This window comes from Emys orbicularis, chromosome 3 (assembly GCF_028017835.1).
Source record: "Emys orbicularis isolate rEmyOrb1 chromosome 3, rEmyOrb1.hap1, whole genome shotgun sequence".
Taxonomy (NCBI): domain Eukaryota; kingdom Metazoa; phylum Chordata; order Testudines; family Emydidae; genus Emys; species Emys orbicularis.
In genome coordinates this window covers 103008790-103021498 of record NC_088685.1, presented here as the reverse complement: position 1 = coordinate 103021498, position 12709 = coordinate 103008790, and the positions used below count along the sequence as shown (strand labels likewise).

General features: G+C 43.2%; 1 protein-coding gene across 1 annotated transcript in view; it reads right to left on the bottom strand.

The window, feature by feature from the left end:
• Positions 1-3250, bottom strand: part of ENPP3 (ectonucleotide pyrophosphatase/phosphodiesterase 3) — an 84197-nt gene extending 80947 nt beyond the window's left edge. The window contains exon 1 of the mRNA XM_065402090.1: positions 3134-3250. Within this exon, the coding sequence (XP_065258162.1) occupies positions 3134-3250 (117 nt within the window). The remainder of the gene's footprint in view (positions 1-3133) is intronic.
• Positions 3251-12709: the final 9459 nt, after the last annotated feature.

The window sequence follows — 12709 nt, the reverse complement described above, 5'->3', positions numbered from 1 at the left end:
GGATGGAGTGGGGCGGGGCTGGGGCAGAGCAGGCGTGGGAAGAGGTGGGGCTGGGACAGAGGGCATGGGGAAGAAGCGGGGCAGGGGCTGGAGCAGCACGCAGCTGCACAGCGCACCAGGAAGTTTGGTGCCCCAAATTTCCTGGTGCCCTACGCAGCTGCATACTTTGCGTATGGGTAGGGATGGCCCTGCTAATGGTAATGGGCCTCATAAATGCTGACTGCTGTTGGAAATAATGAGGCGTCCAGTGGCACCTTAAAGACTAACAGATTTATTTGGGCATAAGCTTTCATGGGTAAAAAAACACTTCTTCAGATGCTGTTGGAAATGTAGCTTCTTGGTACTACATTAATTCGTATGTTGTGGGAGTGCCCTTGTATCAAGAATTTCTGGTATGAAGTGGGCCAAAGGGCCAATCTGATATTGGATGCTAAATTACAGCTCTCCCCCTTACATTTTATTCTTAGATACATTCCTAATAGGTGGCCATTACCTGGTAACAAGGCAGCATGGTTCCAATAAGCAGCTTTGGTTACTAAAAATTTAATCTTGCAAAAATGGAAAAGTCAATCCCCACCAAATATTGGCTGTGTGTGATGTGACTGACCTTCCACAGAAAGGGAATGCCCAAAAAATTCCAAGTAATTTGGGCTGACTTGTTAGAGGTCTATGATTAACATTCACCCTGGAGATATATATGTGTCGCTTCCCTTCCTCTCCCTTTATCCTAACCTTCTTTATTTACTTTGTGTATTATGATGAATCTGGTATTTTTGGAATATTTGTTGTATTTGGAAAAATGAATAAAAATTAAAAATGCAATATATGCAAATGAGGTAATGCATATTCATCAACATAAAAATGTTTACATAAACCCCCTAGATTTCTGAACATTCAGCCTTAAAATATACAAACAGTGTGGTCCCTCCAGCTCATAATGACACAATACACACAAGTCTCAGCGTGGTCTGGTAGGAATAAGAAGCCAAAGAAATATCTTTGGAGCAGCCATAACACTGAACAATGGCCCTTATTAATGTATCAGAACTATCCACAAACATTGATGAATGAAGTATAGGTATGGTTGAATTCTCCTGAACCACGATTTTTTTTAATAGACAGTAATTTGAAGAGCATTGTAATCTTGTGGAATGAGCAGAATTACTAGATACTAGGGCTGTCAAACAATTAATCATGATTAATCATGAGATTATAAAAAAATATTCGCGATTAATTGCAGTTTTAATCGCACTGTTAAACAATAATAGAATGCCATTTCTTTAAATATTTATGGATGTTTTCTACATTTTCAAATATATTGATTTCAATTACAACACGGAATACCAAGTGTACAGTGCTCACTTTTATATTATTATTTTTATTACAAATATTTGCATTGAGAAAAAGATAAACAAAAGAAATTTCAATTCACCTCATACAAGTACTGTAGTGTACTCTTTATCGTGAAAGTACAACTTAAAAATGTAGAATTATTTTTTTATATAACTGCACTCAAAAATAAAACAATGTAAAACTTTAGAGTCTACAAGTCTACTCAGTCCTACTTCTTGTTCAGCCAATCGCTAAGACAAACAAGATTGTTTATATTTATGGGAGATAAAGCTGCCCGGTTCTTATTTACAATGTCATCTGACAATGAGAACAGGCATTCGCATGGCACTGTTATAGCCAGCATTGCAAAGTAAATTGGTATTCTATTATTGTTTAACAGTGTGATTTAAACTGAGATTAATTGTGATTAATTTTTAAAATTTAATTAATTTGTTTTGAGTTAATCGCTTGAGTTAACTGTGATTAATTGACAGCCCCACTAGATACCTAACTATACAATCTCACTCTACTACTTCAAGTCCCTCATGTATCTCATCTTTTCCAGCTAACCCTCCACTCCCAATTACTCTCCCTCGTAATCTTTTTATTTTGCTCACAGAACAGACTAAAACATATATTTATGTTCAAAAATAAAATAAAAAGGCTTTGGGGGACCTTAGTTCTATTTGTCTTCTAGGTTTTTAATATTTTTACTATCTCCTTTAATAAAGTGAATGGGAAATGTCAGTTTTGGATTGAGTTTATACAGTCCTCACAGATTACATGGTTAAATAGGGTTTGGTTTGGCCTATTTAAACTGGTTCTGTTTGTTAGATTGATTCTAAGTGGTGTTGAATTGCTCTCTATGGCAGTACCTAATGCCATTCAGACTTTTCTGCATGGCTACGTTTTCATTATTACTGAAGTTTCCAGTGTCATAGATTCCTTCCCACCCACCTTTAGAAGTGAATTTCTTGACTTTTTTGGTTACAGAGAAAAGCTTGAAAAAGTACACTGAGCATACCACAAGGCTCAAAAAAAAAAAAGAGAGAAAACAAATAAGAGCCCCAAATTCATATTTACAAGCCAATCTCATTAGGGAGAAGGGGGTATTGACCCCCTAATACCTTAATATTTTGGGGTGGCGATATTATCTGCATCTTTACTCTTTGAACTTTTTCCTGTACTTTGGTGCAAGGGCATTATTCACCAGTTACTTGTCTGTGTTTTCTAATTTGCTAATGAAATATCTGAACACACACAGAGACCAAAAATAATATAAAATAAAAATCACAGCTCCCTTAGCCATGAAAGCAAGAAGCTACTTTTCTCATTTTAAACAAATACATAACATATAAAGCGCTAAATACATTTTAATAGGCTCTTAGGGTAATACAACAAACATAATAATGTTGCAATAAAAGTGAGGAGGTGAATGCACACGCTTATTTATTCTGTGTTGCAGTTCATTGAAGCCTGAAGCTTTTGTTTTTGCTATGCAAATAAAGAATTGTTAGTGTACTTCAGTAAAGCATAAAGTGCAGTTTTATAGTGATAACAGAATAGCTCTGACATTGTTGAGGCTGCCTGACCAATACTGTAAAATTCATAGAGTCCTGCCAGAGAAGTTCATGCATCTGTCCTGTAGAATTCCCATCCCATTAGGTGTAGACTGGACAAGTTTATATAGTTAAATTAAACATGGTGAAACTTCTCTCTAACAAATATCAAGTTTATAATGCAATAAGAACAACATTCAGAATTCGGAAAGTCTGAAAGAAACAGAACAGTCACTACTTACGCCACAGAGTATTTTGTATTTCAGGAGTGTTTTTTTCTTAACAATTTCCTCTGTTTGTAAACCCATTAACTCCATCTGGCTGCTTTGATGTGCATTTGTTTCTTTGTCAGATAACATTTTGCTGTGAGTCGTATCGTCTGATATTGCTATAGTCCTTTATCTCCTTTTTCAGCTCAGCTACAGCGAACATTTCATCTTGGCATGAACTGAACACCTGGCACTGTGGTTTCAGGATTTTAATGAGATCAGAGTCCGTGAGTCATAGGGCTGCAGTAAGTCACAATAACAGGGAAACACACTGAGCAGGGTCAAAGTGTGAGAAGCATGATCAAGGTCACAGTTTTGGTTGTGGTCAGTACATGTAGGGTTTTTTGTGTTTGTCATTTAAGATAAGGAGAGTACTTGAAAATCAGAGTTTAGGATTTATTTGTGAGCAAACAGTAAAGCAATCAAATAAAAAAGAACACAAGTGAAATTCAAATACTTGATTAAAAGCCTCTCTTCAGTTCAGCATGCCATTCATTATCCTCAAAGTTACATAAAAAGCATTAAGCCAAATCTATTGTCATATAAGTGGATTTTTATCTTGGATTCTATACCATATCTTTTTCCATACTTCCATTGTGTTTTGAAATCCTTTCTCTTTCTTCTGTATCAATCCTGCCTTAAAATTCAATTTTTCCATGAAGCCTTCCAGTTAAAATTAATCAGTAATAGAATAGATATTTTAGTTTAAAAAAACACACCAGTATTGCCAATTCTAACCATTACCAAATGATAAGCAAGACAACAAAAATAATTAAATTGACTTAAAAATCATGAGGCCGAGCCCTGGTGCTAGGGGCGCTGCAAGGCTGCAGTGAGGTAGCCCCTCACTTTCAACTACAGTACCCTTTCCATGCCGTCTGGCCTCAGCTCCACCGATTCAGTGCTGGGGCATACAGCCCTAAGGGGGCCAAGAACGGCATGGTGTAATCTTTCAGGGAGAAGCCCCACCGGTGCAGTTGAAAAAGAGAGCAGGTAGCCCCTAAACATAGTAAGGTGACCTGCCACCCCAAATCCCCTGTAATTCAAACACTGTGCTCTCCTCCCTCTTTCCTTCCCCTTTTCTCTCCTACACCTTCCTCTGGGCCCCCCTCTGGGCCCTGTCACGCAGCTCCTCAAGCACCTGGTATCACTTCAGCATGCAGGGGCAAAGTGCAGTTTGGCCTGGACCGCTCCTCCTCCTCCTCCTTCTGGCTTCTAGCACTAAATTCCATAGCACTTCTGTTCATCCCTACATCCAGTTAGCCGAAAGTTTCAGATATCCCCCTGGCCCTTGTACAAAGAGGAGTGTACTGTAGTTGTCAGGGTGCAGAAGTTATCTTAGTGGACTACTTGCAAGCATTTTAGGAGCAACACAAAACAGTAAAGCTCAAAAGATGGTCTATTATGATGGATACCTAATAAAATCATGTTAGGGGAAAATTCCCATTAGCTGCTATGGGAGATGGCCTCAGAAAGGACTGAAAGACTGAGCCCACTATATATACTGAAAATCAAATATGTTTGCTCCTTGCTTCATTAACTTACTTGAGGATACCTGCAGCAGGAGAATCCCACAAAACTCAGAATTGGCAAAAGCCTTCACATGCTTCTGCATCATCTGCAATGTTATAGAAATAACAGAATCACAGAATCATAGAAATGTAAGGCTGGAAGGGACCTTGAGAGACCATCTAGTCCAACCCCCTATGCCAAGGCAGGATCAAGTAAATCTAGACCATCTCTGACAGACGCTTCTTTAAATTCTTCTTAAAAATCTCCAGTGATGGGGATTTCACAACCTCCCTTCCAGTACTTAGCTATCCTTATGGTTGGAAAGTTTTTCCTAATATCTAACTTATAACTCTGTTGCCGTGGAATAAGCTCATTACTTCTTGTCCTACTTTCAGTATATAGGGAGAACAATTGCTCACCATCATCTTTAGAACAGCCCTGGCAATATTTGAAGTCACTCATCAGGTCCATCCCTCAGTCTTTTCTCGAGAATAAGCATACCCATTTTTTTAAACTTTTCCTCAGACCTTTTATAATTTTTGTAGCTTTCCTTGAGACTCTCTCCAGTTTGTCCAGATTTTCCTTAATGTGTGGCACCCAAAACAGCAAACAATACTCCAGCTGAGGCCTCTCCAATGCTAAGTAGAATGGGACAATTACCTCCCCTGTCTCACGTACAACATCCTGTGACACCCCAGAATGATATTAGCCTTTTTCACATTTGCATCACACTGTTGGTTTATATTCAATTTGTGATCCACTATAACCCCCAGATCCTTTTGAGCAATACTACTCCATAGGAAGTTAAAACCCTTTTTGTATTAGTTCATTTGATTTGTCCTTCATAACTATAGTAATGTGGTACTTTGCACTTGTGTAAGCAGAGTCTGAATGAGCTCTTCCCTGACATCTAGTGGGTGAGCTGTGGAAAAAGACTTCAGAAGCTGATCTCGTTTGCATGGACATACACACCCTGCCTAGGTGCTCAGCATGATGGGATTGCTTGCCCAAATGATCACTTGTGGCTGGTGTTGGATCCCCAGTCTCCTTGTTATTGGGGCAGGGAGTAACAAAGGGTTGTTATCCTTGTTGTGTGAACCGAGGGCAGCAGAACTGTACCTGGCATACCCCCCTGGAGGGACTCACCCTCAACTGGAGGGCACCCGTGAGGCAGGGCACATGGGTTCTAAAGCCCAATGAGTTGAGAGAGGGTGGGGGCAGGTGTTTGTACCTGCTGATGAAGGCTCTGTTTAAGAGTCTTAGACACCATTTGACCCTTCTTCTCTCCATGATATAATAAAAGAGCTAATTTAGACTCAATTGAGAGTCTTGTTACATGCTGCGGAACTGAAATCACTAATCCTATGTCTAAGTATTAGACCTACTTTGGGACAGCGTCTCTATTGCAAGAGACTGCCCAGCATGCACCAGCAGTGAGGCTCCCCCACTAACAGCTGAAATCACTGAGACCTGTGTTAACGGAGTGGGGGGGGGCTGAAGCCGGGCAGCTGGCCAGAGGTGAAAGTAAGCCGGTAGGGTCCGGTACGGCATACCGGCAAGAGCCAGTACACCGTGCCAGACCGCACCGGCTGCCGCGGTGGGGAGCCCAGAGCCCTTTAAATCCTGCCTGCAGCTCCAGTAGCCGGGCTGGGGCTGGGATTTAAAGGGCTTGGGGCTCCCCGCAGTGGCGGGAGCTCCGGGCCCTTTAAATCCCGCCCCCAGCCCAGCAAGGCTCGGGGCTCCCCGCAGCTGTGCGAACCGGGGGCCAGGATTTAAAGGGCCCGGAGCTCCGCGGCGGCCAGAGCCCCGAGGCCTTTAATTTGCCCCTGAGCCCCAGGGGCTCCCAGCCACCTCTGCAGCTGGGAGCCCCGGGTTGATTAAAGTCCCTGGGGCTCCCAGCCGCAGCCGATGCCCCAGGGCCTTTAAATCTTGAGATGTCCCGCCTCTTCCGGTTGAGGCCACGCCTCTTCCGGATGAGGCCACGCTCCCCTCAGGATTCCAGCAGTACGGGTAAGTCCTGTAAGTTACTCTCACCCCTGCAGCTGGCGGAGAGGTGCAGCAAGTGGCCAGCCGGGCGGCTGGCGGAGAGGCGCGGCAAGCGGCCAGCAGGGCAGCTGGTGGAGAGGCGTGGCAAGTGGCCAGCAGGGCGGCTGGCGGAGAGGCGCGGGCAGCAGAGAGGCTGGTGGAGAGGCGTGGCAAACGGCCAGAGCAGAGCCATGCAGAAGTGTGGCAATCGACCGTTGGGGTGACGAGCGAGTGCCCAAGCAGTGCAGCGTGTAAGGTGCCTCCTTACCTTCCCTGCCTTCCACACAGGGTGGAAGGTGAACTCTGCGGATGAACCTCTGAACTCTGGGGCTGCACTGGCTAAGGACAGCAACTGTGAGTATGGTACAGAGAAGGGATGGGCACGTTAAAGGGACTTTTGTGTTGCTGGACTTAAGACCCTGAGGGGAAAAGGACACTGCCCAACTTACTTGGGGGTGGGTCTTTTGCTCATGGTTTGTGTTTTTGAACCCTAGTTGCGGTGTTTTCCCAAATTAATGCTGAGTGAACTTCCTCCTTTTAGTAAAAGTTCTTGCTACACTCAGACTCTGTGCTTGCGAGAGGGGAAGTATTGCCTCTTAGAGGCACCCAGGGGGGTGGTGTGTAATTGTCCCAGGTCACTGGGTAGGGGCTCGAGCCAGTTTTGGTTGTATTGTTGAAAAGAAACCCTTAGATACTGATCCAGGCCCTTGTATCTCCTGCTCCACCTGGCAGAAGGGTTACACTTGTCATACTGAATTTCATCTTGTTGATTCCTGCCCAATTCTCCAATTTCTCAAGGCCATTTGGAATTCTATTCCTCTCCTCCAAAGTGCCTGCAATCCCTCCCAGCTAGGTGTCAGCCACAAATTTTATAAGCATACTCTCCACTCCATTATCCACGTCATTAACGAAATTGATAAATAGTACCAGGACAGGACAGACCTCTGTGGGACTCCACTAGATATATCCTCCCCATTTGACAGTGAACCACTAATAGAACTACTTTTTAAGTATAGTCTTTCAACCAGTCATGCAGCCACCTTATAGTAGTTTAATCTAGACCATATTTCCCTAGTTTGCTTATGAGAATGTCATGTGAGATTGTGTCAAAAGCCTTACTAAAATCAAGATATATCACAATTGCTTCCCCCTCATTGATTAGGCCAGTCAACTTGTCAAAGAATGAAATTAGGTTGGTTTGACATGATTTGTTCTTGACAAATCCATGTTGGCTATTATTAGGAGTCTACCAAATTCGTGGCTGTGAAAATCACGTCATGGACCGTGAAATCTGGTCTCTGACTACCCAGCTCTGAAGGCAGAGTGGAGAGCAGTGGCTACTGGCTGGGTGCCCAGCTCCGAAGGCAGCGCCACTGCCAGCAGTAGCACAGAAGTCAACGTGGCAATATCGTTAATGCACTTTAATCTAGTCCGTATTGAAACTGAACTAGATCAAAGCGCACTAACTGTTAATGCACATCAGCAGGGTCTGCACAAGCAGTAAATGTGCTGCAGGCTAGTGCTGGGTACATTCACACCCCAGCTTTCTGTTAAGTAAATTGTCCTGTAGACAAGCCTTAATTTATAAAATTCAAGCACTTAAAATAAGGAAATTACTAGGCAAAGAAATCATAAAGCTAACACTGCCCACAAAACAAACATACATTCTTTAACTTGATGTAGGTGCTTATGGCCAACAAGGTGCTTACGAATAAACTAAGTTAAACTCGGCCCTGAAGCATCAGGCTTTATTTTCCTTCCAAAACTTTTGTGTGTGTGTGTTTACAATTATAACTGGATGTCCACATAATCTACATAATGTTCAATCCCTCTTTGAATCCTGCTAAGTTCTAGGCCTCAATGTCATACTATGGCAATACATTCCATAGTCTAAGTACTCACTGAGTAGAAAATGTATTTCCTTTTATTGGTTTTCAATTTGCCACCTTTCTGTTTTATTGATCATCCCCTTGTACTTATATTAAGAGAAAGGGTGGACCATAATTCCACATAGAAAGTGGCACGGTAACAAGGTAATAACCTCACCGAACCCCAGGGAGTCAGTCCTACAGAAGGAACAGAAGACTACTGAACAAAACCCAAGAAGACACTGGCTTCCTGTTTCTCGAGAACATCCAAATGCTACTGACAATGCTCCTCTGCTGACAGAAGTAACACATCTAGCCACTGTCACTGTGAAACACATAGAGTACACCTACATTTGAACAGGAAGGTGTGATTCACAGCTTAAATAGATGTACCCATGCTAGCTCTGCTTAAGCTAGAGCCTAAATATAGCAGCTCGGGCTAGCCGCCCAAGTACATACCCAGAGGATCAGGCAGGAATGCACTTGAAGTGACTAGCCCAAGTGGCTACCCACACCATCACAGACACACTGCTATTTTTAGGCACTAGCTCAAGCAGAACTGAGGGTGCGGTATGCCTCTTCAAGCTGGGAATTACACCCCCAGTTTGAGGTGCAGCTGTACCATCAGAACAGTAAATACAGGCCCCAGATGGTGGTTCTACCTCAGCAGATGAACAAACATTTGCAGAAGCAACTACTTGGGGCACAAAAGTGGCCATGTTATCAGAAAGCATTTGAGGTTCCAAGGTAGTTATTGACACCTGTATAGCTATATATCTAGATGCTTATTTGGCCCCCATTGCTATATTGTCCAAGCGTCTTACAATATTTTAATGTATTTATCCTCACGACACCCCTGTGAGGTAGGAAGGTGCTATTATCTCAATTTTATTGATGGGGAACTAAGGTAAAGTGACTTACCAAAGGTCAGAAAGGAAGTCTGTGGCAAAGCAGGCATTTGAATATAGGTCTCCTCAGCCCCAGGCTCAGAGGCTGCTCAAGACAATCTGTTGTGTCCCCCTGTTCCTTGCCACCCCCCATTTTGTATTTTTGCTATTCTGCCCCAAATGCTTTCTGTTATCACAAGGGTTCTCAACCCCCTTTGAACCATGCCTCACCTTAGCACCCTGTGACCCAGGCACCTCTGGGTGCCAACTGGCTGAAGACACAGAAGGGGTGCATAGGCACTACAGAGATCGCCAGGTACATGCATCATAATTCACCAAAGGCTGGCATGTGAGGTCTCCACTAAAAGCCAATAGCTCACTGGTCATCATATTTATTATGAAATGTATGGATGGATATTATTTAAGGAGTTATGTATATATCCTGAAAATCATGTTCTTAAGATCTGTGAGACAGGGCTGGTCACCAGGAGGTGATAAACAGGTCCCTTTCAAGCAGGAGGTAAGAATGCTTATCTCTGTCTGGTCCTGTGTGTATTGTGTATTGTATGTCTTCCAATGTAAGTCTATTTGTGTACTGAGCCTCCAAGCTAATTACGTTTACAAAATCACAAGGGAGAGAAAGTTGCAGGGAAAAAACAAAACAGCAGGGTGTATCATGTGTACTAGTGAAGACAATGGATTTTAGGTGTGTAACAGAATACTCTCCTTCCCTTAGGGGGAGAAGCTGCCAGTGTGCATGTCTTATGAACAGAGAATCACAAGCAACCAGGGCTGGTAAGCACTGTGACAAAGACTTGGGGGTGAGCTAAACTTTATTAGATAGGAAAGTACCTTGTTAATCAAGTCTAGGACCTAGAATGCATGCTATGATTTTCTTTTATATGTGACCAATTGTTTCCAATACTTCTACCTACTTACTATTACTTGAATCTTGGTTCTTTGTTAAATAAACATATACAAATTAAGCAGAGACTGTGGTCTGAGATGAAGCTAGTAAACAAGGGGTACTGTTCCTTTGGGAACAGCGGATCCAGGAATTCTATGAATGTCCAGTGTAACAGGGACTGGATGCTCCAAGGGGTTGCTCGGAGAACTTAGGGGTTGGAGCATGCCTATTGCTAACCTGCAGAGGGACAGTGGAGCCTGTATATGCTGAGTGAAGATTGCTTGTGTTGCCCGGGGCTGGTGGAGTCAGGGAGCTGACCTAAAGCTTCCTCATGCTAAGGGCAGGTGGTAGTGAGATGCTTCACAATGCTGGGTACCCCCAGGAAATGTCAGACACTCCCTTTGCACTTGGGGCCTCCACTACAAAGACACACCCCACTCTTGAGCATTCCAGGTCACAATGCCACCCACTCAAATTTGTCCCTGCTGTCCCTCTGTCATGATGGAGGGGCACCCAGGTCAAATCTGTAACCTGGTGCTTTGTCTCCCCAGTTATTCCATAACAATCAGAAGCCCCTCTCCCTCGCCACAGCTGGGAACCTCTGTATTATCAGACATAAGGCTTATCCACAAGGCACTACAGACTAGCCTATAGGGGTATGAACTGCAGAGCATTCTAACGTGTAGTGCTCTCATTGCCCCATGTAAACCCTGCTGGTGTGAACTAAAAGGTGCCTATTGTGTGTTAATTTAGTCCAGATTACATCAACCCAAACTCTTAGTTTGCACCAGCAGGGTCTATACAGGCAGTTAGAGCACTACATATTAAAGCACTCTGCAATTCACATCCCCATAAATAGGTCTGTGGTTCCATGATGACAAACAGCTTCTCCCAGAAATCTGTTGCCCTAGGCAGCTGCTTAGTTTGCCTCCAGCTAGAGTGGGCCCATCCCAGGCTATCACTCTAATCATTGGACCAACCTTCCTCATAATTGGGACTCTAAGAGGCACAATACTGTAATCCTCTCCTCTGTTCGGGGATTCAGGTTGTCTCCTCTGTCCTCCAACCTAGACATCTCCATTTATGTATTTTATTAACTGTCTGTATTATTTTGTGGTTGTTGCTTTCAGTTATGTTTTATTTGCATTAATTTTCTGTCAGGTGACCAGGATGAAAGTAGTCTAACCTAGTGATGAGAGCAGGTGTCATGCCTAGGGTTCAGAGCAGAATGAGAAGCCAGAGCCACAGATCAAGCCAGGTGTCAGGAACTGGAGTCATCAGGGGAGAGAGCCAGGAGTGGTTCACGGCAGGGGAAGGTCCAAGGCTGGGAGCAAGGCAGGAGCAGTATGAACAAGGTAACACAGGAGTAAGGTAACACAGGAGTAATCACGGTGGTGGATGTAAGCACTGATCCTCCAGCAAGATGCTGCTGGTTTAAGAGTTGGCCTGTTGGACCGTCCTGATTTTTTGGTGTTTGTCCCGCAATTTGTCCCAATATTTTGAGCCACCGGCAGCACTCAGCTTTTTTTTTTTTCTCTGCCGGATCCCCCCGCTCCTCCCCGGTGTCCCGATATTTTGTTCCTCTCATCTGGTCACCCTACCTGCAGCCAATCAGATGGCATGGCCAATCAGGCAGTTTGCTTTAGTTGTACTGATAAGGTTGCTTGGAGACTAGTTCTGCTGCAGACTGATTCCTGACATTTTCACACACACAGACATATACAAAAGAATAGGCTGGGTGTAAAAGGAGTACTAAGAGTAGCCAGTGGAGTCATTGAGTACTGATCCTGTCATCTGATGCGGTCACCATTATCTAAAGAGAGTTGAAACTTTTTTTTTAAAAAACAACAAACCTTTTATCTAAATTTTTCAGTGCAAAACTGGAACCCCCAAAAACATAAGCTGCTTAGTTTTCAGGGCTTTGTTTTTTTCAACAAAACCAAAACAAATCCAGGGAAATGTGCATTTTCTGTGAAAATTTCATTTCTACAAAAATCCATTCTTCATTGAAAATATTTTTCAATACATTTTTTGACCATCTCTATAACTAACCTTTTGCAACTCTGACCTATGTCAGGTAATTGGAGCCAGGAAATAAAGCCAACTCTCTTATCACTCTTTTTGTCACAACTTAGTTATACCATGTGATCCCTCCACTTCCCTAAAATAAACCTTAATTGTTTGTTATTCTTTCTGGCAGTGAATGTTTCTACCATCAGCTGACAGAAGGTAAATGTTAGCCACAAGAATGTTGAAGTTAAGACTCTCCTCTTGGATGGGTGATTGTTCAGCTCAGCCAGTCAGTGTGCTTTTATATTTGCTGACCCTTTCTACAGTGATTTTTTTTGGA